General features: G+C 34.1%; 3 protein-coding genes across 6 annotated transcripts; 1 reads left to right on the top strand and 2 right to left on the bottom strand.

Annotated features, from left to right (window-relative positions):
• Positions 1–454: 454 nt before the first annotated feature.
• On the bottom strand, positions 455–9,946 carry LOC127797518 (phosphoinositide phospholipase C 6-like). Of its 3 annotated transcripts, none has more exons than XM_052330493.1 (9): positions 9,333–9,943; positions 8,077–8,273; positions 7,392–7,527; positions 7,064–7,285; positions 6,727–6,944; positions 6,497–6,614; positions 3,190–3,342; positions 3,026–3,112; positions 455–880 (listed from the first exon to the last, which is right to left on the bottom strand). In XM_052330493.1, exons 1-9 carry the CDS (start codon positions 9,702–9,704, stop codon positions 587–589), a joined length of 1,797 nt encoding a protein of 598 aa, XP_052186453.1. In that variant the 5' UTR covers positions 9,705–9,943; the 3' UTR covers positions 455–586. The 3 variants fall into 3 exon arrangements, with proteins under 3 accessions (XP_052186453.1, XP_052186454.1, XP_052186455.1); XM_052330494.1 differs by having other exon boundaries at positions 6,727–6,929; positions 9,333–9,942; XM_052330495.1 differs by lacking the exon at positions 455–880 and adding an exon at positions 911–2,028 and having other exon boundaries at positions 9,333–9,946.
• Positions 9,947–13,441: 3,495 nt separating this feature from the next.
• LOC127797517 (peptidyl-prolyl cis-trans isomerase CYP20-1-like) lies at positions 13,442–18,554 on the top strand. Of its 2 annotated transcripts, none has more exons than XM_052330492.1 (8): positions 13,442–13,584; positions 13,877–13,942; positions 14,133–14,211; positions 16,642–16,689; positions 16,784–16,807; positions 17,387–17,569; positions 17,675–17,750; positions 18,131–18,554. In XM_052330492.1, exons 2-8 carry the CDS (start codon positions 13,928–13,930, stop codon positions 18,264–18,266), a joined length of 561 nt encoding a protein of 186 aa, XP_052186452.1. In that variant the 5' UTR covers positions 13,442–13,584; positions 13,877–13,927; the 3' UTR covers positions 18,267–18,554. The 2 variants fall into 2 exon arrangements, with proteins under 2 accessions (XP_052186452.1, XP_052186451.1); XM_052330491.1 differs by having other exon boundaries at positions 13,474–13,645.
• A 1,919-nt stretch (positions 18,555–20,473) lies between these two features.
• On the bottom strand, positions 20,474–26,297 carry LOC127797516 (GDSL esterase/lipase WDL1-like). Its single transcript, XM_052330490.1, has 6 exons — positions 25,941–26,297; positions 23,989–24,066; positions 23,087–23,227; positions 22,855–22,931; positions 22,624–22,773; positions 20,474–20,970 (listed from the first exon to the last, which is right to left on the bottom strand). Exons 1-6 carry the CDS (start codon positions 26,049–26,051, stop codon positions 20,757–20,759), a joined length of 771 nt encoding a protein of 256 aa, XP_052186450.1. The 5' UTR covers positions 26,052–26,297; the 3' UTR covers positions 20,474–20,756.
• Positions 26,298–27,767: the final 1,470 nt, after the last annotated feature.

The following is a 27,767-nucleotide window of genomic DNA, read 5'->3' as shown; positions in this document are numbered from 1 at the left end:
CCATACTGTCGCTGACGAGACTCAATCCTTAGTCTTTGTCTCAAACTTCACCTTGGAGGCACTTTATGCCCCCAACTGTGACCAACTGAGCTGCCCATGTAAGCAGATGAACATTTCCTATTGAGTAATTATTTGTGATATTATATATCATGAGTTTGAAGGTGATAAATTAAAGGCGTTGCCTTAAATAACCCATAATAATAATTTTTATTTTAGCATGGCTTATCTGCTAATTCTCATAAATTTAAAAAACAGCCCGTCATATTGTTGATCATCCAAGTTTTTTTTATTATTATTATTTACAAGGACAACAAGATAAATTTTACCCAAATTTCATGTGATTTTAACTGAGAAATTTTATATAATTTAAATTTAAAATTGAGGTCTTTATAGTTTTTTTTTTTTTTTTTCAAATAACTTGTTTTAGTTATGTCAAGCTATCAACGACATTAAATAAACCATAAATCCAACATGCTTTCAGTTGTTTTTAAAGTCTCCTAGCCAAAAGGCAAATTACAGTTTCTAATTGCTACACTACACTGGCACCCCTGAGCCTGCAAAACCTAGCAGAAAAAGAACATCAAAATCATACAAACTGGAAACGCATAAGAAGCTTTACGGATTTAAGCTTCTCTCCCTTTTTGTTGTAGAGCGGGACCGCCCGAATCCCCGGTTTCAGCTCTGAAACAGGCAAGCATGTCTGTCCGCCAAAGTCATCCTTCTCCGATGTGTCGTGTTCTCGTACCACAATTCGAAGCAGGGCTAGCTCTGGAACTGTCAATGGAAATGTAAACTCTTGATCCCAAACTGGTGCCCAGTCATCCTCTATCACCTTTGTTTTCGTCTTGGCCGCGTCTGCTGGCACTCCTAGTATATAAATCTGCCACAGATTTAGCAGCATTGGGTATGAATGTTCTTGAATTTCATATAATCAGAGTCCCATACCCTCCACCCAAATATGCATCCATATGTAAACCTTGCACAACAATTACTAAACAAAATCCAATCAGTCAATATGACACAAAGCATGAACTATTCATGCACAAGTCATTTTTTCCTCCGCCTTTTGCGAATAATTGATCAAAATGTAACCGGTTACCCGGTTTGGAAACTTGACTTTACCACACTTTCCCCATTAATTTTGGAATTTCCTAGTAAAATCACTTGTGCATTAATTAAGATATGAGAATGTCCTCGTTAATGGTTAAGAGATTGCCATAACTCAACTTATATCTATACCCCCTTCCCCTCTCAAGATGAACAGATACTTAAGGTAAGATTCAAATTACTAATCTTAATAGTTCAAAGTCATTTTCCCTAGACAAAAAACAATATTGAATGCACGGTTTAAGGATAATATGCATGTCAGACACAAATTCCTTGTCCTGTATATTTCTTTTACTCCAAAGACATTAAGGCAAGGCTATGTAACAATCGTAATTATGTCCTGTCTATGACCCAATTATGTCCTGTCTATGACCCTAATCCCAAATGAAATTTGGATACATTTCACATACCATCTCTAAAGTTTGACTAAATTGCACCGATTATTCCTGTATTTTTAGAAATGTCACTGACCTCCCATGAGGTTAGCTCCTATGCGATGGGCACCCCCTTGTTATTAAATAAGGGCAGTTAAATTTATTAAAATTTCTAAAATGGCCTCTCCCCTCTTTACTTTCTTCTAAAATTACAAAAAATAAATAAAATATATTACTCATTGGTCAAAGGATAAAGCTATTTGTACAGAAGGGGGTGTAGAGAAAGCTTTATAGAATAATGAAATGACCAAATTGCCCATCTGATAAATGATCCAAAACACTCTCCTCTGTCTCTTTCTTGCCTCGCCTCTCCTCTCCTCTTCTCTGTCTCTCTCTAGCCTCGCCCTCGCCCTCGCAGTTTGCTGACCACCGCCGCCCGCTGCACCTCAGTTGGTTTGGGTGGTCGCCGGTTGCTAGAGATTACAGCGGTGAGGAGGCGAGGCAGCAAGGCACAGGGGCAAGGCGACGAGAGGCAGTGAGTTTGCAGCTGCAAGAGGAAGTGAGCCAGCGGCAAGGTTGCAGACGAGGGTGAGGCGGGCGGGGAGAAAGAGAAGGGGGTGAACAAATCGCGATTTATTGCGCTTGTAAAGGGTTCTATGAACCCCTTCTGTACAAATAGCGCAGTCCTTGGTCAAAACCCACTAATGTGATTTTCATGAAAAAGAAAGATAGAGAGGAAACAAACTCTGGGTTCAATCAAAGACCAAAGTTTAAAACCCTTATTAAAACACAGATTTTAAACGTAGATTTTGGGCTCACCAATGATGGGTTTTGCTCTACATCGTTGCCAATGGGTTGCAAATGTGGAAAACGATAGGTGAGAAAGAGAGAGTTACTATCGAAAGTCACATCAACAACCATTTCCCTCATCAACACATCATTACCATTATGTCTCCACAATAAGGCAATAGAGTTTCCCATCACACAGCTATTGTCGATTGTTAGCGATAGGAAAAAGCCTCGTCACCATGCGATAGGGTTTCTTACTAAAACTTCATTGTATGACAACAGGGTTTCTTCAAATTGTGGTGCGATAACCCATTGCCGATCGCCGACGATTCATGGCCTCTTGTCGGCAATGTGAGATAGTGCAAAGAGAAGAGAAAATATTTTTAAATATTAGGGCAAAATAGTCATTTTGTTTGGTCTGTAATGGCAAGGGATGTGTATGCTATTTTTAAAACATAGGGGTAGGTGGTGCAATTTAGTTAAACCTCAGGGATAGTGTGTGAAATTTACCCATGAAATTAATAGTTTCTGCCAACCTCTTGTATGAATACCACCAAGGGCTGCTGCAGGTAAACTAGCTAAATTAATTAAACAAACCAATGCCAGTATCTTCCAACCTGAATGTATCTCAAAAAATCCAATAACACTGCAAGACAAAATTTAGTAACGAGGGGTCCAGTACTTTTATCACAACAATACCATTTAGCCCAAAAAAGAAAAAGAAAGAAAAAAGGAAAAACAATATTTGCACAAACCTTCGTGTAGAAATCAGGGGGTGAGTACGTGTCAAAGTGTGTAGGGCTAAAATCGTGACGCCATCCATCTCCCATGTATACTCTCACCTGGTAAAAGAGATAAATGCTCAAGGAAAATATCATCAGACAAATAAAAATTCAGTAAGCCATGTCAATTCGCTAACCTTTAGAGTTTTCTTCACCCCCTGTGTTGCTTTAGGATCAAATACCTCATTATTTGGACCTCTATTAATGAGAAAATCAGGTTTCTTCACATAACCACACCCTCCATTGGATCTAAACATCCCTTGCATCATTCCAAGCGACCTGCCATATCCCTATTCCACAAAAAGAACAAGAAAAGTTAATTCACTCTCCTTATTTCCGCTATTTTTGTTTTAAAAGCAGACATGGATACAGGATATGATGATTGAGGAAGAATTAGGATATGGAAATAGCTAGATACAACCAAAAAAATATTTTATATATCCTTCTGCTAGTAATGCTTATGAATATAAAAACTAAAGAATTACTTAGATATTGAAAAAGTACCACTAATCCAATATGAGGATACCATTCAATCTAATGATAATGACCATATAAATATATCAAAAAATAATCAATCCAACATTTAGATATCATTAAATGTACAATAATCATAATTTAAACATAAAAAAGTAACCATCTTAGCTAAGTTGTAGTTAGGCTCACTTTTGTGTTTTATTCTTTATTGAAAAACTTGTAACTTTTGAATTTACCTTGAACAAGCTCGTCACAAACTCTAGCATCTCCAACTAACAGTGGCACTTGTTTTTTGTGTCTTAAATGTGTGTAAAAATAAAAATTATAACCAAAAATAAGGGGAATGCCATTTGTCACGTCCAACACATATCTCTGCCAATCCAATGAGTATGTATATCTAATATAAGTTGGACATGGGTCAGACATTTAAAATGAATTTTCTGTGCTTCCAAGGAGCTTAGGAAAAATTGGTGATAATTGTAAAATAGGATCAAGAACAAACGAATCTGAATTGTGAAAAAGAAGTCCTGCTGATGCCAAGTATTCCAAATTAAAGGCTAACAAAATTGGGACCAGATTTACACCGACAGAAGTATGGAAATGCATGGGAGGAGAGCATTTTTCCATTAACAAAATCATTTAATGTGATCCTTAAATCAAAAAAATGTCAGATGAATAGAGGAAGAAAACTTTAGTGCCTATTTATAAGAATGAAAGAGATGTTCAAAGTTGTGGAAATTTATAGAGGAACTAATCTAATGAGCCACACTATGAAACTTTGGGAGAGAGTGATTGGGCAAAGATTACCAAGGTATCGAAATACCAATTTGGTTTCATGTCTAGTTTGTCAACAATGGAAGATATATATTTGCTGAGGCTTCTAATGAAAAGGTAAAGAGATAAAGGAAAGGATTTACATATGTTGTTTATAATCTAGAAAAAGCTTATAACAGGGTTCCTAAAGAAGCTTTATGGAGGGTTTTAGACAAGAAAGGAGCCTGAATTTCTAATATACAGGCTATTAAAAATATATATTACATAGCAGAAACACATGTCAAAACATGTGAAGGAGATACTGAGGCTATTCCAATTATAATGTGATTACATCCAAGGATATTCATTAAGCCCTTATAATGGATGAACTCGCTAACATTATCCAGGCAGAGGTGCCTTGTCATATGCAATCTGCAGATGACATCAAGTTGGTGGATGAGATAAAAGAAGAAGTGAATAAGAAGCTCGAGATAGAGAGGAACACTTTAGAATGTAAAGGTTTTAAGTAAAGTGAAAACCAAATATTTAGAATCTGAGTTTAGTAAAGATACAAGTGTGATGATGTTATGGTAAAACTGAAGATCAAGTCATAGAAAAGAAAAAAAAAAATAACAGTTTAGATACCTTGGATCAATCATCCAAAATGATAGGGAGATTAATGAGGATATTACCCAAACACTTAAGCCATGATGGTAAAAATAGAAGTGCATCCAACATTTTATGTGATAGCTAGAAATGGAGATGAGAATGCTAAGATGGATGTATGGATACAAGGATAAAATTAAATATGAGATATTTGTAGTAAGGTTGAAGTAGCTCCCAATGAAGATAAGATGAATGAGATACGATTAAGATAGTTTAGTCATGTCAAAAGAATATCAATAAGGGCTTCAACAAGAAGAGTGGATGAAAAGAAACGAGAATTTAGAAAAAAAAGAAGACAAAAGACGACCAAAAAAAACTTGGTGAGAGGCACTTATGTATGATTTTAGTTATAAGGGTTTTACAAAAGATAGAAACAATGGGAGAGCTAGAATTCATGTAGCCTACCCCAAATAGTGGGATACAAGTTTGGTAGGTTATTGTTCTTCTTGCTGTTCTGTTTCTTCTCACTACCCAAATTTTTGGCATCCACCTTTTTACACCCACACTTTCCCCTCTCAGCAGTACATAAACCAATGAAACCTTCTTATTAAAACGCTCTACCATTACTTTACATGTATGTCAGGATCCTAAGATCCAACAGTTAATCCTCTTCAATTAATGGGAATTAGGGCAGAAATTTTGGGGAGAATTGAGAGAAGAATGAAGGGGGATAACAAGTACAAAAGGGAACAAGAGAGAATGAAGGTTCGAGAGGGAGAGAAATTGAGAGAGAGATCTGAAATTGACTGGATAATTCTTGATACCTCTCATTAGCTGGGTTAGTCTTTATATACTAAGCCCAGTTGCACCTTGAAGTTGGCGCCAAGCCAACTACAAGGTACAATTCAAGCAGCAGCTTGAAGGTACAACTGCATACAACTGCTATACAAAAATGAATAAGGAATCCCTTTATAGAACATGAGGGTTCCTGACAATGTATCACAAAATGTGACAGTGTCTTAATTACCATCGATAATACAGGGTTAATAAAAATTTTCCTATTATGCTTCGAAGAAATCCTGGCCCTTCCCAAACTAGGAAAAACTCAGGAAGTCCATAAATAGTGAGCTTCGAAGTCTGCTAGGGGATCTAATGTTTTAGAGAGAACATTTATCATAGAGATCAAGCTTTAAAGAATAAAGATTGTTATTCATAGTTCAAGGATGTAGAAATCAAAGAACTGTTTTCATCTTCTGGGTTTTAGAAAGGTAGTGGCAGAATCTAATAGGCATGTGCCTCTATGTATTGTTGGTTCTAGTGAGAAAAAAAGTTTCTGCCTTGGAATGTAGATTCTAATAAATAGGTAGGATAGTAAGTTGTTCCACTCTTATAACTGAGTTTTTATAGTGCTTGTATGGACTGGTTGTCAATACTTGTGGTTTTTTATCGTGGTTATCAGGTTTTCATTTAAAAATTTGTATTGTTATTATATTGCTTGTAAACAAAATTTAGTACAAAATTTTGTAAACAAAATTTGTATTTTTATCGTGCCATACATACAAGAAGCATGTATGGCATAACTATGTATTGACAACAGAACTTCAAACTAACCTGCATATTGAATGCTACCATTTGCACTCCGTGAATCCACGCAGTGATTGGCTTGAAATTTGATGAGGTGACTCGGGTCCCCTTTGGGTATATCCTCAGAAATTTCTTCTGGGTGAATCTTAGGGTAGAGAGGAGGGAAAAATAAAGAAAAATAGAGATCAAATCACTTGTGATGTAAACATTTGAAGTTTTTCTTTTTTGAGATATTAGCCTAGAAATTTGGAGAATACCTGACAACATCAGTTCCATAAGATGATGAGGCCTTTTCAAATGCTTTTTCACTCAAACTAAGACGTTTAACTTTTTCATTTCCAATCCTTAATGCCTGTCTCAACCCTTTCCTTGGTTTCCCAGCATGAATTGCAATCAGATGCTTGTACTGGGGTGCTTCCTGGCATGATTTCGGCTCGCCACCATCGCTATCTTGATCATCCTGATCAGTGTCAATCTGCTAACTGTGAAGATTCTAATATATTGAAGTAAAAGAGCATCTTAAAATATGATTATAATGCAGTACATTTGTTACAAGTTTAAAAACAGAAAGAACAAATTCATCTCTGAGCTCACCCCCTCATCTGGATCCAGCTCAACTGTAAGTTCTTCATCAGATGAATCCCTTTCTTCTGGTGAGGCATTTCCTCGATCCTTTTGATTCATATATTCAAGGTATTCCTTTGGTGGTTTGGTTGAAAGAATAATATGATGCTTTAAGGCTTCTGGTGAAGGAAATTCTTCTGAGCACCCTGACTCAGAGTGATATAAGAGTTCACCAAATACTTCGGTCACCATCTACAGCAAGATTTAGTTTTTGTTACAAAAGAAACAATGAAATGAAACCATCTCTTTTGCAAATAAAAAATAGTGAAAGTAAAAGAGGGGAAGAAAAAAAACCAACCTCTGCAACTCTAGCTTGAAGGTCCATTGTAAGGTGGTCCTCCAAAGTTAATATAAGAGGGTATGGAGATTTAACAAAAGCATATTCTTTAATGGACTTCAAGCATTTGATTAGCGGCACAGGAGTTGTCAGTGTCCTATATTAATGCAGAAGTTAGCATTATTCCAAACAACACATAAGTACTGAAGTTAGGAAAACAGATGCATTTAAATTTTAAGTAGGCTCATATTTAAGAGTTGAAATTTATAACATGTACTGAAAATGAAATCGGATCTGTCAAACATAATAAAATATTTCCTGATCTGGGTACATAACTAACAACAGAATGAAGCCAAAAAAAAAAAAAAGGTTAGCTGTAAAAATAAAACAGGATGGCACAATAGTAATTGGTTTCTGTTTACATTATGTCGTGTCTAAATTATGACATAATATATGACAAGTGGCATAAACAATTAACATTTGGTTAAGAGAATTGAATATCACAAGGATTGATTCTAAGAAAAGTTTCTCTTTCCAAAAATGATATCAAAGGAGTCTTGCCAGAGATTCAAAATTAAGGATGACATCATCTTTCTACACACTTATCTGCGACCAAGCTACAGGAAGTATTGACAACAGCAATGACAACAAAGGTAGACATATAGGTGATCAACTCAATGGAGGACCAATCTGAGAGAGTCCATACCTTCCATGAAGAACATGAATGTCATCTTTTGCAGAATTTGGCCATATATCTAGTTCTATTACCCTCACACCTCTTTGCAAAGCCTTTATGATTGGTAAATCACTAGAATCACTGGTCAGTTGGTTCCCTGTTAGGTAGGAATTGTGACCTGTATATATGAAATAGTGTTGCAATGGAGCAGTCATATCATGGTGTACCTGAAAGCAGAAATGGCATACTGTAAAAAGAAAATTCAGACATTTCTGCATCAGAATTATTCACAGCATTCTATGCTAAAGATTCACATGACATACTAAACCCTGAGAGAGAAAGATATGAAAATCAGTAACATGATGAAAGGTAGACAGTGAGTTAGTATGGTTCACAAATGCAAATTTGTTTTTTTATAGATGGGGTTCACAAATGCTAATTGAGGTTTGACTTTATTGCTGAAGTTTTATCCAACTCAAAAATAACTTCAAGAAAGCTTTGTTGCATCTCTCTTGATGTCAGCTACATGAATGCAGACCTATCAACTCCTGTCCCCAAGGCCACAGGTTGTCCACCTATGCTCGTAGGCTTAAAACTTAGATTGTTTTCTATCCAAAAAAAAAAAGCTCAGATTGTTAATCACAGTTGCATTTAAGTGCTCCTTTGAATGGCAGTGCATTTAGTTTGAAAGCGTTTTGCTGGATTTTAAGTTCTTAAAGTGTCTTAACTTGTTTGGTATCTTGCCTTATGGAGGTTTCTAACCAAAAGCTCCCCAAAAGATGCAGAGTAACTTGGGTTGCTTCTGGTTTTTTTTCTTTAAACAAAAAGGAAGAAGTGAATACTTTTCTCAGAGGAAAAAAATCAAACAGTACCACTAACACTTTCATTCAGTATCTAGAACAGCCTCTTCCTACCAGAAACTTTATTGGGAGGCACTTCATCAGCACCATCATTAACCGCACATTATCCTAACATTCGTGATATCATTTGACTTCCAAAAGTCACATCGCCGCCAAAGATGTCTCAATAAAATTCCTTGCCATCAGGATTCTCCCGATCGCACCCGAATACAGTCCATTTTGTAACTTCTCATCAATTAAGTTCTACTCAAGTTAGCTTTTTGCTCATAGAAATTATTGAAAATAAACAGTTATTTCCGAAAAAAAAAAGAATTTTATTCGATTAACAACCTGACAACCTTATAATATCTAATATGAATCACCAGAATGTAAAGGTAGTCGAAGCTTCAATCGCATTTATATGAGAGAGAGGAAGAAGGGGGAGACCTGTAATTTAATAGGGGCATTGAGATCATCGGAGAAGAGGAAGTGAAAGAAATCGTTAAGCGTGAGAGCATGGGGAGTGGACAAGGCATGGTTGTGACGCCTCTGCAGAACCTGGAGGATGATTCGCTCCGCATCGGCCAGACTCCACTCCTGCTCTCCCTGAAACTCCGTGAGAAACCGCAGGAGCTGATCGGCCGTCATGGACGGCGGCGACTCGGACTCGCTCCCCGAGTACTTTATAAACGCTTCCTTCACATCCGGCGGAGGCGCCTTCTCCCAGATCTTGAACTTCCTATTGAACAGCCCGAACATCTTGTAATTCAGGCTCTCCATTTTTCCCTCCATTGCTCCCCTGTCCCTCTTCGCATGCATGCATGAATGATGAATTTGGTGAGATCAACGTATAATTATCTTAATTTTTCTGGTTTAAGAGAAAAAGCAACCACTTGGATGCGTTTGGCTTCCAAGAAAACGAAGGAAACGAGAGAGAAAGAGAAAGAGAGAGAAAGAGTCAAATAGGAAAATAAGGGGGTGAAGATCGAAGAATGTTCGTTCACTCGGGATGGCTACATTTTGGGGAGGCCGGATTTGTAAAAGAAATTGAAAGCTGAATCGTTAGACGCCGACACTTGTAAATATGTGTGTGTGTGTGTGTAAATATATTGATTTTATTATTATTATATTAACAAAACAGATGCCTCCTTTTTCCCGCCATTAGCAAATTGCAAATCACAGTCTATTTCTTTTTCCACTTTTACACTTATGCCTCTCATTTATAGGATTATATCACTCTACCCCCTTAGGTTGACGTATACTCCTTTTATTTATATCAAATATGGATGATGCTAAGTATAATTTATTTTTAGTTTTTATAATAGCTAAGATAGATATAAAAAAAAAAATACTTGATTAATGTGTAGCTTTCAAAAATAGTTGCTACTTGAAATAAAAAAAAATACTTGATTAATGTATGGCTATTGAGGTCATAAAAATAAAAAATGTATGACTATTGACTTTGAAATAAATAATAAATAAACATATAAAATAATATAATAACTTTATTAATAATATAAAAGTGAGACAATTAATATATTAACTTTTTTTAGTGTGATTATAAAGATTTTTATCATTATAAAATGACAAATTTAGATCATAATTACTATTAAAAATGCAAAACCGTCACCCTAACTCTTAACAGGTACGAAATGGTGTTGATGTTCACTTGTTAGCTATGGAGACATTTTTTAATTACACTACTTCCCCAAGCATTATGTAAAATTGACTTTCTTCCTCTTCTTTAATCGAGGCACAGTAGACTTGACCCACTGACAAAAGAGAGCATGGGCCATGGGAGGAAAAAGAAAAGGAAATAAAGGACCATGTGCCAACAAAGAGTTCTGGACAATGAAAATTTGAAAAAGTCAGGGCGGTTTGACTTCAATGTCGATTCTAATTTTTGGTTTTTAGTCCTACCCTTTTGAAAATAATAAATAAGGATAAATTATAAAAAAATAAAATAAAACATTTAAATTTGTTTTAATTTTACAATAATAAACTTTTTAATTTTTTAAGGGTAAATATCAAAAAAAAAAAAGAAAACGCATATCTTACCATGTTTTTATACAGCAATCTTGTTTTTTTATATACTGTATCAACTTTCAATTTATTTCTAATTTGTATCATTATTTGTTTTTGTTAAAATAATTCATTAAAAAGATAATAATCTGGAATGTTATGTATTTTTGCTCTGTTAAAAGCATCAAATTATTAGTTGTCATTACCCAAATGCCTAATTTGGTCCACCTCATTTAATTTAGAATGATTGATTAATAATTAACAGTATTTTTAAGGATAAATTAATATTAATACATATTTAATATAAATTAAAAATGTATACCTTGCATTGAAAAAATACAAAATTTGGCACATAATTTGAAGCAAAGTAAGATGTGGATCTTTTTATAGTAATATTTTTGTATTACTGTATAGTAATACAAAACTTGAAGCAAAGTTGAGATATTAAATAAATCAAATTATGCGTATTTGACTTGTCTCGATTATTAAAAGTAATCATTATGTGAGATTAACAATATAGTAAATATCTTAAAAGTGTGAACACAACTCAAAACAATTTTGTAGCCATTTGTGTGGTTGAAAAATTAAATTGATTTAGATACACAAAATATATTAACTTTAGCTTAGTGAAAGTTATTTTAAAATTACAAAATATATTATAATTTAAAAATAATAAAATAAAATAAGTTTATAGACAAACCCATAAGCTCTTTGATCGGGTCATTATATAAAGTTATGGGATGATTAAAGTTAGATTAAGATACAAGATGATTAACTCTAGTTAATTTTATGCTTAAATTGTTTTATCACTTTCTTCTCATGTTCAGGGTATTTCATATATGCTCTGTAGTATTAACAGAATATAGAGATAGCCTCTCATTATTTTGAATTTTAAACTATGAAGATATATATTTGTGAATTGGACAAATAGCAAATATATATATATATATTTGTAAATTTTTCAAACGTTTCAATTTTAGCAATTGTATTCCAATGGGCTAAATTAAGTATAATTTTATCTAATATCTGAAATCAATTTAGAATGCTCATATGATTGCTGACGTGACAAATCACCTGTTATAAAAAATATATATAAGAATGGGAACTATACATACACAAATTAAGACAATTATGATACAATTGTTAAAATTAAAAGATTTAGATAAATTTACATATTCGCAAAAATATTTAGATTTTTTTTACCATTTACCCTTATAAATTTATTCTCTTACTCTTTAATTTGTCTCATTGACCCTCTAGCCTTAAAATTAACAAAGAAATATATATATTTGTATACAATGATAATTGATTATGATTATCTTACCCAAAGAAAAATGATCCTGGGCCAATATTTGCAAGCTTTATTGGATTAGTTAATAATAAATGATTGTTTTATAAAAAAAAAATTACAATTTTATTGAATTAAAAAATGAAAAGTAAAAAAATAAATGATGAAAAGTAAGTAAGGGTCGATTTTAAAACATGTCATTGTGATTTAAAAGATTATCTGTAATATAAATTCTTAAAAAATAATTACTTTTTTAAAACATATTTAGGGGGTGTTTGACTTATTGGTTTAACTGTTTATAAATTATTAGTGAATCTTAAACGTTATATAATTTATTTAGTTATACGTTTATTAAAAATTAAAAATATTAAATGCTGATGAAGTTAAACGCTGTAGAAAAGCTCTTCTCTATTTTTCTTAAAAACGTTGTAATGAAAAATATAGTTGATAGAGTGTTTTACAATTTTGCTCTTCATCCATTTGCCTTTCTATTTTTTGTTACCTATGCCTCCATCTCCTTCATCATCTCCATCTCCATATCCTCTGTCACCTTATTGTATTTATCGCCTTCGTCTTCGTCATGTCCATCACCTCTATCCCTCAACATTTTTCTATTTATTTTTATATTTTATATGTATTGATAAAATATAAAAATAAATAATTTTATATAATATCTTAATATATATTTTTTATATTTGTATGAATTAAACATAAAGTATTGTATTAATATATTTTTAATAATTATATATAAATTATTAATGGTAATAAATTTAGGACATTAATTTATAATTTATTTTTATTAAAATGTAATATTTGTATAAATTTTATTTGAATCATTCAACGATATATCAATATTGATATTTTTGTTAAGCTTTGATATATTATTAGTTTTTTCAAATTAAATATATAATTATATAAATAATAATTTAAAACATATTTATCCAAACACATTATTAATTTAAATATTAATCAAATTTAAAACTTTACATCATCTTAATGTATTAATATTGCCACCCATAAAACAAATAAGACATTCAACATTTCAAGATTAACAATTTAAGCATGGATAATACTAAGAATCATGATTAATGATAATAATATTATCAGTTATATGACACTTTCTTCTTAGAGAATGATAAAAAAAATTATATATTATTATTATCTCTACTTAATACTTTATTAAATAAAAATATGACACATAACAATGTCATCAGGATGGTTCCTAGCATTACAATCATACCAATTTTAAAATATCATCACTGCAACCCTTGTATTTCAAGCATTAGGCATTTGCCCATCGTACCGTACAAATTGGCGTCTCTTGAAGTCTCAACACTCTCCGAGCTCGCTCATCTTCGACGAAGAAGAATAGATGGCCACCAGAACCAGGTTTTCTCCGCTCATTCTCCTGTGGATTCTGGTTCCATTTGGAACCCTAGCTCTCATTCTGGTACTCCGCTGCTTCGTTTCATTCCTATCCTTCCATTATTTGTTTCATGTTCAGTAATTGTCCGGTGCCAATCATTTTTCATCCGAAATGCCCAAACCTTTCCTCACTCAACAAATCACAGATTTTTGATCTGTCAAGCGGAGGCAGACTCGCTCTCTTAATTGTTTTTGCCGTTTCAATTCATCGCAGAAGCGTCCTATGCGTTGTTTGATTGATTGATTTTGTTTCCAGAGTCGACTGGGCGATACCAGAGTCTCATCGGAGGAAAAAGTCGTCGACAGCATGTCCAATGTTGAGGTCACCTTCTATTTCACCAGATCCGTATCGTTGATATGGATATAGCCATTTAGGGTTGACCATATCGCACTATAATTGACCTGTTTTTCTACTTATTCTATTTAATGTTTTATTTCCTTGTTGATAGGGCCACTGATTGCTAGAATTGGATGTCTAGAATTGCATTTGACGGTTTATGACGCATATGTAGGAAGATGAATCTGAGGACAAGCTAGAACAAGTAACCCACAAAGTATACTTTGATGTTGAGATTGATGGCAAACCTTCTGGTACAATTTATTCTTTATCTAATATGTTGATTAAGTTAAAATTTTGTCATATTTTATGTGGAAATATCTACCAATTTCAGCTTTGAGTTAGGTTTTATTTTGAATGCAATCCCCAATACACTGAAAAATGAATGAACTGTAATAAAGTTTCATGATATAATAAATTCAGGCTTGTTTATTTTCATTATGAAAATAGGTTGTGCTCTTATTAGTGGACATCCTAGTGTTTATGAGACTGCTCAATTATTACTTAACTAAGGACAATGTATACCAGTAGTCTAACAACAGTTGTGTCTCTTTGTTTCTTAGTTAAGTCTACTTATATTTTGGGAAGAAGTCCCAATACAATAAATTTTCTATAAGCTCAATGAAGACAACTAGGCTGGAAGTAAGTTTTTGTAGGGTTTTGTCATTTAACACCAGGACTATTTATCAATGTACAATCTGTTTGGAAGTTGGTTTGGTGCTACTACATTAATCATGCTTCTGATTCTTTCTGGGACAAGAATCTGACCAATAACATTCCACCAAGGGGTGTTCTCAACCATGTGAAACTTATCAATCATTCAAATTGTCTGACAATTGGTTTTGGAGTTCTGTTTTTGTTTATACTTTCATGCTAGGTTGGTGATAGTCTGATAGAGAAGCCACCTGTTTTGGTTGGTTTGTTTTTTATTTTTTCTCTATAAGGAAGGCATGGCTGATCCTAATTTAGGAAAAGATATCAACCATGTATCGTGGACTTAAACAACCCATGTAGTAAGAAAAGGCATATGTTATCCAGATGCGAGTGGGAACAAATTAAGTGGCTTGTTTTGTTTTTTGAGATTTCAGGGAGTGATTCTCTGTTTCAGACAGTTCCTATAATTTAGTATTAACTCTTCCAGCAACCATGCAAGGCTTTATCCAGATTTGCTATCATGCTTATGTCTGGAATGCAAACGCGGAGGGCATAATTAAGATGAAGTGTTGGTTAGGGTTAATTTATGAAAAAAATTGAGTTTGGCATCTTTGTAAAGAAATGTAATGCCCCGAATGTTTCATTAAATAATATAACAATAAGCAATCAAGGTGTTAGAAATCCTACAAGTACGTCACTGCAAGAAGAAGAAGACCACAGTGCATAATGGTGTACAATATATAAACCCCACTAGTTGCCATGTGTTATGACCAGGTTATAAAGAACACTGTATATGCCTCAAGTGGCTTTGGGTCATGTTGGCCAAGGAAAACTATTTATCTGTATTCATGGATAGTACAAATCCTTCATTAGAAGACAAAAAGGATTTAGGGAAATAAATGTACATGCAGACTAATAAGTCCACTAAAGTCAAGAATGTCCATCCACAAAATACTGTAGGTTTGAAACAAACTTAAGAAGGCCAAGCAATCTAGTTGGAGTAACTAAACCAGGACAACAACTTGAAACTCAAGCAAAGAGAAATTTCTACTGCTGAGGGGCTTGACTCACCTTAAACTTTTCTATAAGTAGGAGAAAAGGTGAAGTCTCTAGGAGATAAAAGAGTGAGCTTGAGAATGACAGGAGAGGAAGTATGAGGTGGGGAGTCGGTGAAGAAATGGATGGATCATTCCACTAATTCACAAATATATATCTATATATATATATATATGAGATTTAGAGGAAGAGGAAGTGTGATTTGTGAGCTAATGTTATATAATGGACCCCTCATTGAACAGACATGGGACTTGTTTATTGCAAATATAGAAAAGGGTGTCACGGCCGAAGCTTGACAATCCTCTTTCTAATCTGATGAGAATTAGAAAAGTGCACGCAAGAATAGAGAGTAGAAAACAGAGAGAGATAAGAGTGGAAGAGAGAAGAGTGAGGGAGAACAGAGAGAAGAAAGAGGGAGATAATTCATAAATTATGTAATATTCTCGTTAGAAAATCCATCCCAAGGATGCGGAGAATATATACAAAGCGTTTGGGAGGAGAAGATTCTCCTGCCATGGTGGCCCCTACACCCTTCACAGTTATAACAAACTTGCCTACACCCTTAACCCTTAGCACATGCAGTAACTAACTTCTATATTAGTGATTACAGCAGTAAAAGTAAGTAAAAATTTAAATTGGCTATAGTGGTCTATGGTGGTCTGGTTCTTCTCATGACAAAGGGCCAGAAAACAATGTCATTCCACTTGACATGCTAAATTGATCTTGTACATCCATGAAATGAGAAGCTGTTAAAGATTGTATGAAATGTGCTTCATTATAATGCCATGTGAAACAAAATGGAGCTTTGGGATGGTAAAACACTTTTGGACAATTTAACATCATTGGATTCCTGCCCATGGCACTTGTGAAGTGGTTTTGAGTTAGTTCCTAAAAAACATATAATTTAGTTGATGATTCTCAGTAAAGCTGCTTTGGAAATATGTAATCCATATTGATGATCTGGTTGTTGTCAGGTCGTATGATCATGGGCCTCTTTGGAAAAACCGTTCCCAAGACTGTAGGTAAAGTGCTGGCTATTAACATGAAATTCCATGTGATCCTGGATGTTCCAGATAGCAATTTGCAACTGACTGGTTTTACGCTTTTACTATGCAGAAAACTTTCGAGCTCTTTGCACAGGTAGTGAACTAACTTTAATCTTTTTCTATATCTTCTTTTATGTAATGCGTGTAAAATATTTCCCTTTTTTTTATACCAGTGCAAATTTTGTGTTTTGGCTAGTGTATAATGTAGCTCTACTTTTAGATCACACGTGCTTATTGTTACAAGCTTTTAGTGCCTAACTGGCTATACATTGTTTATTGAGAATTCATTTTAGGGGTTAGTGAATTATCCTGTCAGGGGGTGATGCCCCCCACCCCCCCAAAAAAAGTGGCTGTGGCTTACCTGTTCTCTAATTTATAAAACTAAGTGAAAATATAATAAATGGCCAATTAGAATAAGTCTCAGGGAATATTGTTGCACAAGCTGTAAAATAACTTTATTATTTAGATGTGTATGTGGATTTGGTAATAGTTGAAGGAGAAGAATGAATGAAGGAAAATTTGTTTTAAATTGTGTAGTGCAAACTATACTTCTCGTGCATTCTAAAAGTTAACCAGCTAAAATTTAGACCTGCAAGTTGGCAGTCCAACCCATTATGATCATGCTAGAAACTTTACAAGTTGTCGACCTCATGTAGCAATACTCACATTTTAGGGGAGAAAGGATCTGGAAAAACTGGGAAGCCACTCCATTTCAAAGGGAGCGCATTTCATAGAATCATTCCCAGTTTTATGATCCAGGGAGGTGATTTTACTCGTGGTGATGGGCGGGGTGGGGAGTCGATCTACGGTGACAAATTTGCTGATGAGAACTTTAAGCTGAAACACACTGGTCCAGGTAAGTGTAAAACCCATTCTGAGAAGCATGAATTTTGAACTTTAGTGGCCTCCAGATCTTTTAACTTTTCCTCTTCTTTTGTTTTGTCTTGCTTCCTGAGTACAGGAATTTTGTCAATGGCAAATGCTGGACCCGACACCAATGGCTCACAATTCTTTATTACTACTGTAACTACTAGCTGGTAATTAACCACATTCTGCAATCAAAAGGAATCATTCAGCATCTTTCTAGAGAGGCATGATGAATTGTGCCTTTCATCCTTAATGTTTGACAAGCTAGTCTATTTTTTTTTTTCTTTTTGTTTCAGATAGATATGGGGCTAGTGTATTTGTAAGAACTTAATGAAACAATAATTGCTGGTTAACCATTATATGGTCAAATTCTTATAAAAGGAGACTGTGAAATGCTCGTGACTGGAGAGAATTAATCTAAAACCCAGTAGGAACGGGGATAGAAGGCAATATTGGAACTTTGTGATGTGCCATTTCAAGGCAAGGCATCCATGCTGCACGAGTTTGTAGATTTCAGCCCATGTGGTGACCTCTAAGTGTTTGTGTTCAGGTTGAATGGGCGACACGTCGTGTTCGGCAAAGTGCTTTCTGGGATGGATGTTGTCTTCAAGATTGAAGCCCAAGGCAGACAGAATGGAGTTCCGAGGAGCAAAATTGTTATTTCAAATAGTGGTGAGCTGCCTTGATGATTGCAAGAAAACCATTCCCTTGCCTGTTTCCGTGTGTTAGAATGCAAACACTTGGGTCCCTCACATAACATACTGGTTTCATAATAGTGCAGAGTCCTTCAATTTCTGTTACTGCATGTATAATTTGTTGGATATATATGATATCAACGTAATTTGGCCTCAATTTGGATGCTGGAGAAGTGTCTTCCCAATTTGAAGCACTCTTGCACAAGTAATTTTCGCTATTGGGACAACAGAAATGGTAAACAGGGACATGCCTTCATGTTCCTTCTTTTTGTTGTTTTTATTTCTTATTTTTTGCTATTCAGTTGTTCTCTATTCTATTCAAAGTTAAACTGTCTAACCACTACAATTAATGGTAGGAATACCCAAAAAAGAAATTAAATTTTAAGTATTTCACTAGACATATGCTGGCTTAAAAGCTGCACTTTAAGCACCTGATGATGCAAATGCCCGGCCACTGGCCCTGAGGTGTTTGCTCAAGGAACGTTGTACTTTCCATAATCGCCCTGAGGCAATTCGTTTCGCCTCCCCATGGAGTTGGAACTGGCACTTTCCAACTTCCCCTTTTAAAGTACCGTTATATACGATACTGCTTCTTTCAATTGTTAAAAATATATTTTTTATTATTTCCTAAAATTGAAATATTTTAAGATGAAGTCTTTGAAGTCAGCTCTTCAAAGTCCAAAGTATGTTGTGTTGTTTTGAGTTTATGAATATGGGCTATGCCTGTGAATAATAAGTCTGACAATAATTCTCATAAATTAATGTAATATATATATAAAAATTTATAATAAATTTATTTATTATTATGAATTATCATAAATTTGAATAGAATTATTATAAATTTGCGTGTGTCAAGTTAGTTTGTGAGTATTATTTATCAAACTTATTTGTGATATAACATTTCCCATTTAAAAAATTAGATTGGGATCTTGAATAAAAAATAGGAGAGTTTTTCTATTTAATAGTTGGATTAGGCTTGAATAGGATATATTTTTATGAAATAAACAAGTATAAAACAAGGATATAAAAAAATTTAAGAAGTAAAATCTATATTTTATAGTTCTTAATAATTTAAAAGGTTTTAGCATAAATTTATGATGAATGTAAAATAAAACTCAAGATCAAATGTTCAAATTACAGATAAAAAATTTACAAAAATTATTCATGTATTAATAAAATAATGAATGATATTTAAATAATAGACATTAACTTCTTTTAAATATTTTAAAATTTTATTATATTTTAAACATTTAATAGTAAAATAGAAAGGAAAAAAAAACTTGGCCAACCCACCGATCCAGTCATGGTTTTTGCAAAATCCAACTAATTTTAAGGAACTGGACAAGTTTCTCGATCAATTCTCAATTTATCTGGTTTGATCGACCAATTCAATTAAATTCTTAGATCATTTAAGTTTATCTAATTTTAGAGTAAAAAAACAATTTTAATACTATTATTATAAAAGATACCCCTATGGTTCCATCCTTTTAAGCGACCAAACGTAAAAGATACCCCTAGCATGAATGTATTCTCTCAAGGTCACATTGGGGAAATTGCGGGGGGACTGGGCCCCTTTGGCATTGGCTATTGGACCCTCCGTATTTAAACCATAACCCCGAAAACATGGCCCAACAAGAATCGAATCCGCGACTTGAGGTTATGAGCACAACCCTTCCTACAAAATTCAATTTTCCAAACAAATGCACCCACAACATTGCATTAACTTCGCGTCAATGTAAGTAGTATCTAAAGAAGTGTTGTTAAAATAATGTGATCGTAACCATTATTGTGGTAGTTTTAAGTGTTAAAAGAGTGAATGTGTTTGAAAAAATTTTAAGATTGAATCTCTTCGTGAACTACCTCACTTTGTCAATTTTGAATTGTGATATGATAATTTATTGATTACAACTTCAGAATTTAACAATACGAAATTTACTTAGTAACTGACTATCAATGCCCAACCTAAATCCCATGTAGTGTAGACAAACATCTAAACACACTTCCATATAATTGATGAATCAATCTTTCAATACAACCACCAAAAAGCTTCACCAGCTTCCTAGAGTTTTGAGATTTTCCCTTTCAAACGAGTTAAAATAAAAATATAGCATCATTCTATTGCAGTGACATTACCGTGTGAGATGGTCATATGATGGTATTATTACTAAATAATTCAACAAGTCGCCCATTCCCAATACTGAAAGGAGGAAAGTTGCTTCCCGGACTCGGTAACAATTTTATTGCAGTAACAATCATGTTACTTAGTCACAACAGGCTTCCTGATTAACATAGCAAGACTCTATATACCAGGACTAACAACTTGACCTGTTGTCACAATATAATAGACATCACCAAGCCAGGAAATTTTGTACCGCAAGCTTCAGAATTATCTCTTAATTTGTGCGCATTTCATCAACAAATTTCGCAACTGCAGTTGTGTTGAGCTGTATTCTCCTCAGAAATACGACATTTCCTTGCAGTCTAATCCCATTGAATTTCCCTGTGAAAGGTCCATTCCGAAGGATTTATAGTTGTTTTTCCATCAGAAGCAACTAGGTCATATGATGAATCCTCTCCAAACTCAGTGGGCATGGACTTCCAATGTAGACTTGGCTCCCACTCTGCTTCCTTGAGCACCTTCAGTATTTCCTCGACCACTATCTTACTCCCCTCTGCGGATAAATGAACCCCGTCTCTGGAAACGAAGTAAAATGAATTTGATCATAAAAGAAATCCCATGATAAATTTCAACCACAATGTTCTGCATTTAGTAGCTGTAACATGTATATTGTTACCTAATAGCAATTCCATTCCTACCACATGCAATGTTCTTAACAGTCAGACGGACATTGAAGGGAGAATTATAAGGCTAGAATAACACTATAATTTCACCTTTCATTTCCTCTCAGAAGGGTATTGGGAAAAGAAATCTAAGCAAATCATGATTCATCTTTCTTTCGCAGAACATTTTTAAAATTTGTATTACTTCCATTCCTCCTGTGCCTTTTAACAACTTTATCCAAGAGAATCTCTTGTCTTATAAACTTGCTTAGAAATATAAGAAAGTCATGGTATCTTGATGTTCACTATTTGTTCTAGGGATGGTCTCCAGTGATTAGAACATCGTGATTCATATTGGCCCTGCAAAAGTCATATTAGGTTAGGTCACCATTTATTTCAAAAGTTCTAGCTTTTAAGAAATGGACCAAGAGCTTTATACCAATCTAACTAATTGAAACTTCAAACCAAACGCTTCAATTCATTTATTTTATTTTTTGGAAGTTTAAAACAGAGCTCTCAATGTGTGAAATAGTGATGGCAATGGCTGCAGCAGCAGCCATAGCATTAAGCAATATAATCGGGAACATGAATCCAATTAGCTTTTACAAATGAGAAAAACAGAGGTGGTATTCGGTCTCCAGAATATTCCACACATATATTATACATAAAATATTTTTGTCTAACTAATAATGCCTTTGCACATAAAACAAGGTTATAAATACCAGTACAACTAGAAGCCACTAGAAAGGGAAATAGACAGTAATTACATTAGAGATTGAAGAAATAAGGAAGATTAACAGATGAACCATTGACAGGGCAAGGAACAATTGTCATTTACTTTATTTTTATTTATGTATTATATATATATATATATATATTTTTGGGGGGGGGGGAATGCGCTCAATAATATAGATAGAACAGTACGGGAGCAATTTATGAAAATCATAAGGAAAGTCTTGAACCCAAGGAGGAATGCCCATGTATGTCTCCATCGATTGGATACATTCATCTTTAAAGATAAACACACAAATACTGACGAGCAGAATGACTTGCAACCATTTAGAGCAGTGCTTCTTTGAGCACAGTTTTTTGCATAATTTTACTGGATGCACTGATTATCAAATGCTTGATCAGAAAGTTTTCAGGAGTTTTCAAACAATGAAATGGCACAAGCATGGACCAAGATGACCGATCAATTCAATTTTTACAGATTAAAAAAAAAAAAAAAAGCTAGGAAAGAGCTAATTAACTCTTGTTAGATCTCAATATTATTGCTGTTCATGTTAGCTAAGTCTTGATTGCTTAAAACAGTTCTAGAAGTCTAGTACCCATCTTTTATTTTCCAATTTGAATTATTCAATATGCAATGCATAAGGTTGCAACACATTTTCTTAGACTGTTGAACATTGATGACTTAAATCCACCAGTGTTTATTGTGCCATATGCATGATGCAGGTGTGAGTACCTATAAACCTCAATAAGCAGTTGACATCTGCTTTAGTAAGTATGATCAATATGAAGGACTTAAAATTGTATAAGCAAAAGAAGACAGACTTAGCAAACTTACGTAAAGCAAACAGTTAACCAATCATCTCGTCTCTGAAATGCACTCCAAAGATCAACAACCTTCACTTCCATTTCCTCACACAACTTTATGCAAGCTTCTGAGTAACTTCGGCATAATTCATTTGTTCGAACTATTTCACTGAAATATTTACTGTTTTTAAAGAATAAAAAACACATTAGAACACAATCTTTAATGGAGAACCATGAAACAAAACTGATAAGCATTTCGCACCTTGCATTTTCTTGAAGTTGGGCCTCATTGACAGGTGGACAGCTAAGAAAAATCACACGTATATTGTCTGAAAGACTCTGACATTTAGCCATGGGGATAGAATATGCATCAACATCACCTTAAGTTAGAAAAAAAGAACCAGCCATATGACTCCAGGACCATATAGCCTGGCAACAAGTAATGGAAAACTTCCTTTTGCTCCTGACAGGACATTGTATGTGCTAAAAGGTACCTTGAGATGAAGTGCAATCTTTCTCATGTTTTCAATATATTCAGGAAGAGGAACATGAGGTCCTAGACCAGACGAGTGGGGTCCCATTGAATCATTACCACCGAAGTAAACGATCACTAGAGAAGGCTGGATGGCTGTATCCTACAATCAACAAATTGCAAGACCATGTCTTTGAGGGAATGTATCTCAACAGTTAATCAGGAAGCTTTACCAATATAATGTGTTTTTGTTATCAAGTGAAGTTTACCATCCTCATCTCAGTATAAATAGATAGATCAAAACTTGCCAAATGTTGGCATTACCAAGCTTGCTTTAGCAAACAGGAGCCCTTAAAGCATTTAACAATGTTAGGCAGTTTTTGCCACAAAGAGAATTCTCAGGGGAATACAAGATAGTATGAAAAAAAAAAAATCAAATATAATAAATGATAGCAAGAAAGAATATAGATACTTGATCACAAAATTAATTCTTATGCAATGAAAATGAATAATTATGTCCAAATCCAAAACCTTGAACCTGTTCATTGACTATTATTCACAAATATTTCCAGCATCAGAGAGCAGAAAAGCTCTGATTATTTGTCTTTTAAAAAATTCAGTTTTTCTTTTATGCTGAGTAAAAATTCCTGTTTTTCAGTTTCATTATTTGTTTCACTGGTTTCAGAATGGAAACAATCAGAAACTCCAGAAACATTGCTTGAAAACAATTTTTGGAAACAGTTCATCAAAGACATTTGCTTTGTTTTCTCAAGATATGAAAACAGTTAATAGGTTTCAAAACCATAACCAAGTCCAGCCCAAGTAACCAACACCAGCTGCTGTGGTCCATATGTGGCTATTAGGAATATAACCATACGAAAATGTCTTTAAGTAGATTTAACTGACAAAAAAAAAATGTTATACCCTTGGGAAAACTTCATGAAGAACCTGAAGAGCACGTCTTGAATTCCAGCTGTAGTATCCTCTCAACACTATATCTGCCTATCTCACAAGAAATAAATAACATTGCATAAGCCTTAATACAATATGATAGATTGTTATAATGTAAGAACCATAATTGATAATGGAATTGCAAATATATATATATATATTTATACATATTTCATTGTTGCATTATGCTGTGTTTCAGATGCAACTTCATCATAACATTTACATTTATGTGACTGGACTTCTAATGCATAAGCAGCTTTTGATAGTTGATCATGCAATCTTTTTTATTTTTGAACTGGTTTGATTTTAAGCAAGAATCTCATGTGCTAAGATCTCATGTTTACATTTTGCAGATCACTGCCCATAGCAGTAATGGTTCGTTAGTTCTCTAAAATTCTCTACAAGCATGATAGTGGCCACTGCCATCTAAGAATAACTGCTAATCTAAAGAGACCCCGTGGAAACTAGTACTCTGATAGTATGAATAGCCATTTTTTTTTAGTATTTGAATTTACCTAATTTAACTTGCCTGCAAAACATAAACTAATTAGAGGAACCTAAAGTGAGGGAAAATGCTATCTATTTATATGTTGATGCAAATATTAGAACAGTCACATTGATTGAAGTTTAAAATGGTTTCTGGAGCATTTTGTTTGATTTATAGATATGATTTAGTATACTTAATATATATTACTTAGGTAGTAATCAAGTTATTGCATAATTCAGAAATGAGGGTTTGAAACTCAAAAAATAAAATCAAACCACAAAGAAAAAGGAAAATTTTGACACGTAAGGAAAAAAAAAAAATCACACAACCAAAAAAAAGAGAAAAGAAAAAACTAACCAATTTCCACCCTCAACTCAATAGCCCCATTTGACCATCTTCACCTTTATCTCTATCTCATCCTCACAATTATATGTAAGAGACATAGAGGGTCTATGGCAGGACAGAAAGAGAAATAAAACTTTGCATTACATCTTCAGATTTTTAATTTCCCCTGTGACGGATAAGTTATTGCCATTTGTTGGTGCAACTGTACTACAAAGTAGTCCACCCAAATTAATCGGTACGGGTTATTAGTGTGAAATAACAGTAAAATACCAAGCAAAAAATAAAAAAAAATCGTGAAGCAGAAAAAAAAAAAAAGAGAGGAAAAGATAGAAAAGAAAAAAAAAAATCTGAAAAGGACTACACACGCATATTCTGGCACCCAGAGCATGCATCCATCACCTCTAATATCTAATATTAAATGAAGAGAGAAAAATGACAGGAAGGAGAAAAAAATAAAATAAAAGAAAGAGATGATAAAAGAAAGAGGGAATTGGTTTATTGCTAGTACATTACTATTTATTTCCATCCATTCTACATCAAGAAGGACCAACCTACTTAGGGAAGCCTAAGCCTAATCACGTTTTCCTTAAACAAGAGAGAAATCAGCAGTGGATCAAGAGAGCGTGTTAGCTCCCAGTTGAGGCTGTCTCACAATTATAGTTGATAATATTATCTACATAAAATTTAGCTAAATATTAGGGAAAAAAAAAAAACCATCCCTCGGATTTCCAACTAAATAAGATCTCACATACAGAGAGCAGGGGTCCAGGGGAGAAAAGAGTAGAAAGGGAAGGGCTTCAACAATTTAACTCCCTCCGCTCTCAGAAGAAGCGTGCCCCAAAAAAGAAGGTTGCAGTGACTTCAAAAAGAAACCCTTCCCTGGACGAATTCTCATCTGCATTGAAGTGAACAGTGATGAACCGACAAAGAAACGGTGTTCCGATCCGAAAGCAAAGATTAGGACCGAATTGATGTTCGTACACATACGTGAACCGAACTAGCTAGTATAAAGACGTCAATCATCAGTAATTCGAATATCATCACCAAAAAGGGAACTAAAGAGCCACAGAGAAAGAGAGAGAAGAGTTAGTACTTTGCGAGCGTAAACGTCGGCGAGAATGGCACCCCAGCCGCCGTTGCTGAAGCTGAGCTGCACTATGGAGGAGCCGAAGAGCACGATTTGAGGCCGATTCGGTCCGACCATCTCTCTCTCTTCTTCGCCCTGAAATCGATTGAGAACCTGTGGGCATGTATGTAAAACAGATCCTAGGTCGCTTGCTGGTGCGGGAAAGGGAGAAAGAAGCGTCAAGTTACTATATAGAAAGAAATAAATAAAGAGAGAAGCGGGTTGATATGCTCTCTCTCTCACTCACTCCCTGTGGCGAGTGGTTGCAGTTCATGAATGAGGGGCGAACCAAACGCCATCATATTCTACGCCGCCCAACCGCTCCCATCGTACGGTATTAATTGCCGCTCCTGCAGGTCATCTCAATACATAATCCTGCATATATTAGGTCATGACAATACAATACATCTCATCATCATAATCATTATAAATTTAATAAATATATTAAAATTTTTAAATATTTTTTATATCTTATTTTTTTAATTTATATTTTAATTAACAAACACTACTCTATTTAATAAAATAAAATACTATTAAATAATAAATGACTGGCTATTAATATTCTTTAACAAAAAAATAATAATAATAATACCCACTGATAATAAGTCAAAGCTTCATTTCATACAATTTTACGTAGAAGGAAACAAAATTTGAGTTTCAGTTTATGTGTACTAAATTAAATCAATTAATGTTAATTTCAGTAACTGTATTGAAATTATCTTCCTTACGTTGAACATTTATTGCGAAAAAAAAGGATCTTAATAGCAGCAGCAGCAGCATATCGAGAAGCAGTAGAACTGGGAGTATGGGATTACATCCCCCCGCAAGAGCCGATGAATTCTTTCTACTTCAACGGCTTCGTCATAGTTGCTTCCGACATTGTCGTTATCGGGAATCTCCTTGGAACGGCCAATTTTTAATCTGAACATATATGAAGATCAGCGGTTCCTTCCGTCACTTAAAATTACAAAAAAAACCATAATAATTAAACAAAATTAATCACTCTCGCCCAAGTCTTGTTGTTTATTGTCTCGATAGATCAGATGGCAAAAGGTCAAGCGATATATCAATATAGTTCGATAAATCGTGAGTTTAATTTTTTTTTTTTATACAAGAGTAAAAAATTTAACTTATAATTTACTTTTTTTTATATAATAAAAAGTATAAATACAAAAAAATTAGCACAAAGATGATTATCCTAAATTTCGTAACTTATTAAGCTAGGCAATTATGCTCCTTACATGAGTGCCCATTAATGACTACTTCCGTAGTGTTCATTTGTTAAAAAAATATTTTATCTAAATTGAGTATAAGCCATTAAACCAATATATATCTTTTTAGTCACATGACATTTTTTTATTAATTCACGATTTTTGTTACACATTAATTATACTTTATTTTATGCCTTAAGACTAAATACAAAAAAAAAAAAAAATTCTCTTGTGAAATTAGAACAAAAAAGGATATATATTAGATATAAATATCATCTTAGCTAATTGGACTGGTGTGCCGTGCTCCATGTGGCTGCCTAATTTATATATTTTTGTATTAATGGGGGGGGGGGGGGGGGGGGGGGGGGGGAGAGTGATTGCACATGAAAAAGTAGGAGGAAGCACTGTACCTAGTTTCTCTTGTTGGCTAAACCAAAGGCAAGCGATATAAAGGCAGCAATCATAGTTGTCCTATGAGACAGCAAAGCAAGTGAAGAATACTTCAAACCCACCCAGAAGGAAGGGACTGCCTCTGCTCTGCTCACTACTACAAAATTTGCTAGATTTGAATAGCACCTACTGC

The sequence above is a fragment of the Diospyros lotus genome, chromosome 3 (assembly GCF_014633365.1).
Source record: "Diospyros lotus cultivar Yz01 chromosome 3, ASM1463336v1, whole genome shotgun sequence".
NCBI lineage: Eukaryota > Viridiplantae > Streptophyta > Magnoliopsida > Ericales > Ebenaceae > Diospyros > Diospyros lotus.
Note: the sequence above shows the minus strand (reverse complement) of the source record. Positions and strands in the feature narration are given on the sequence as shown.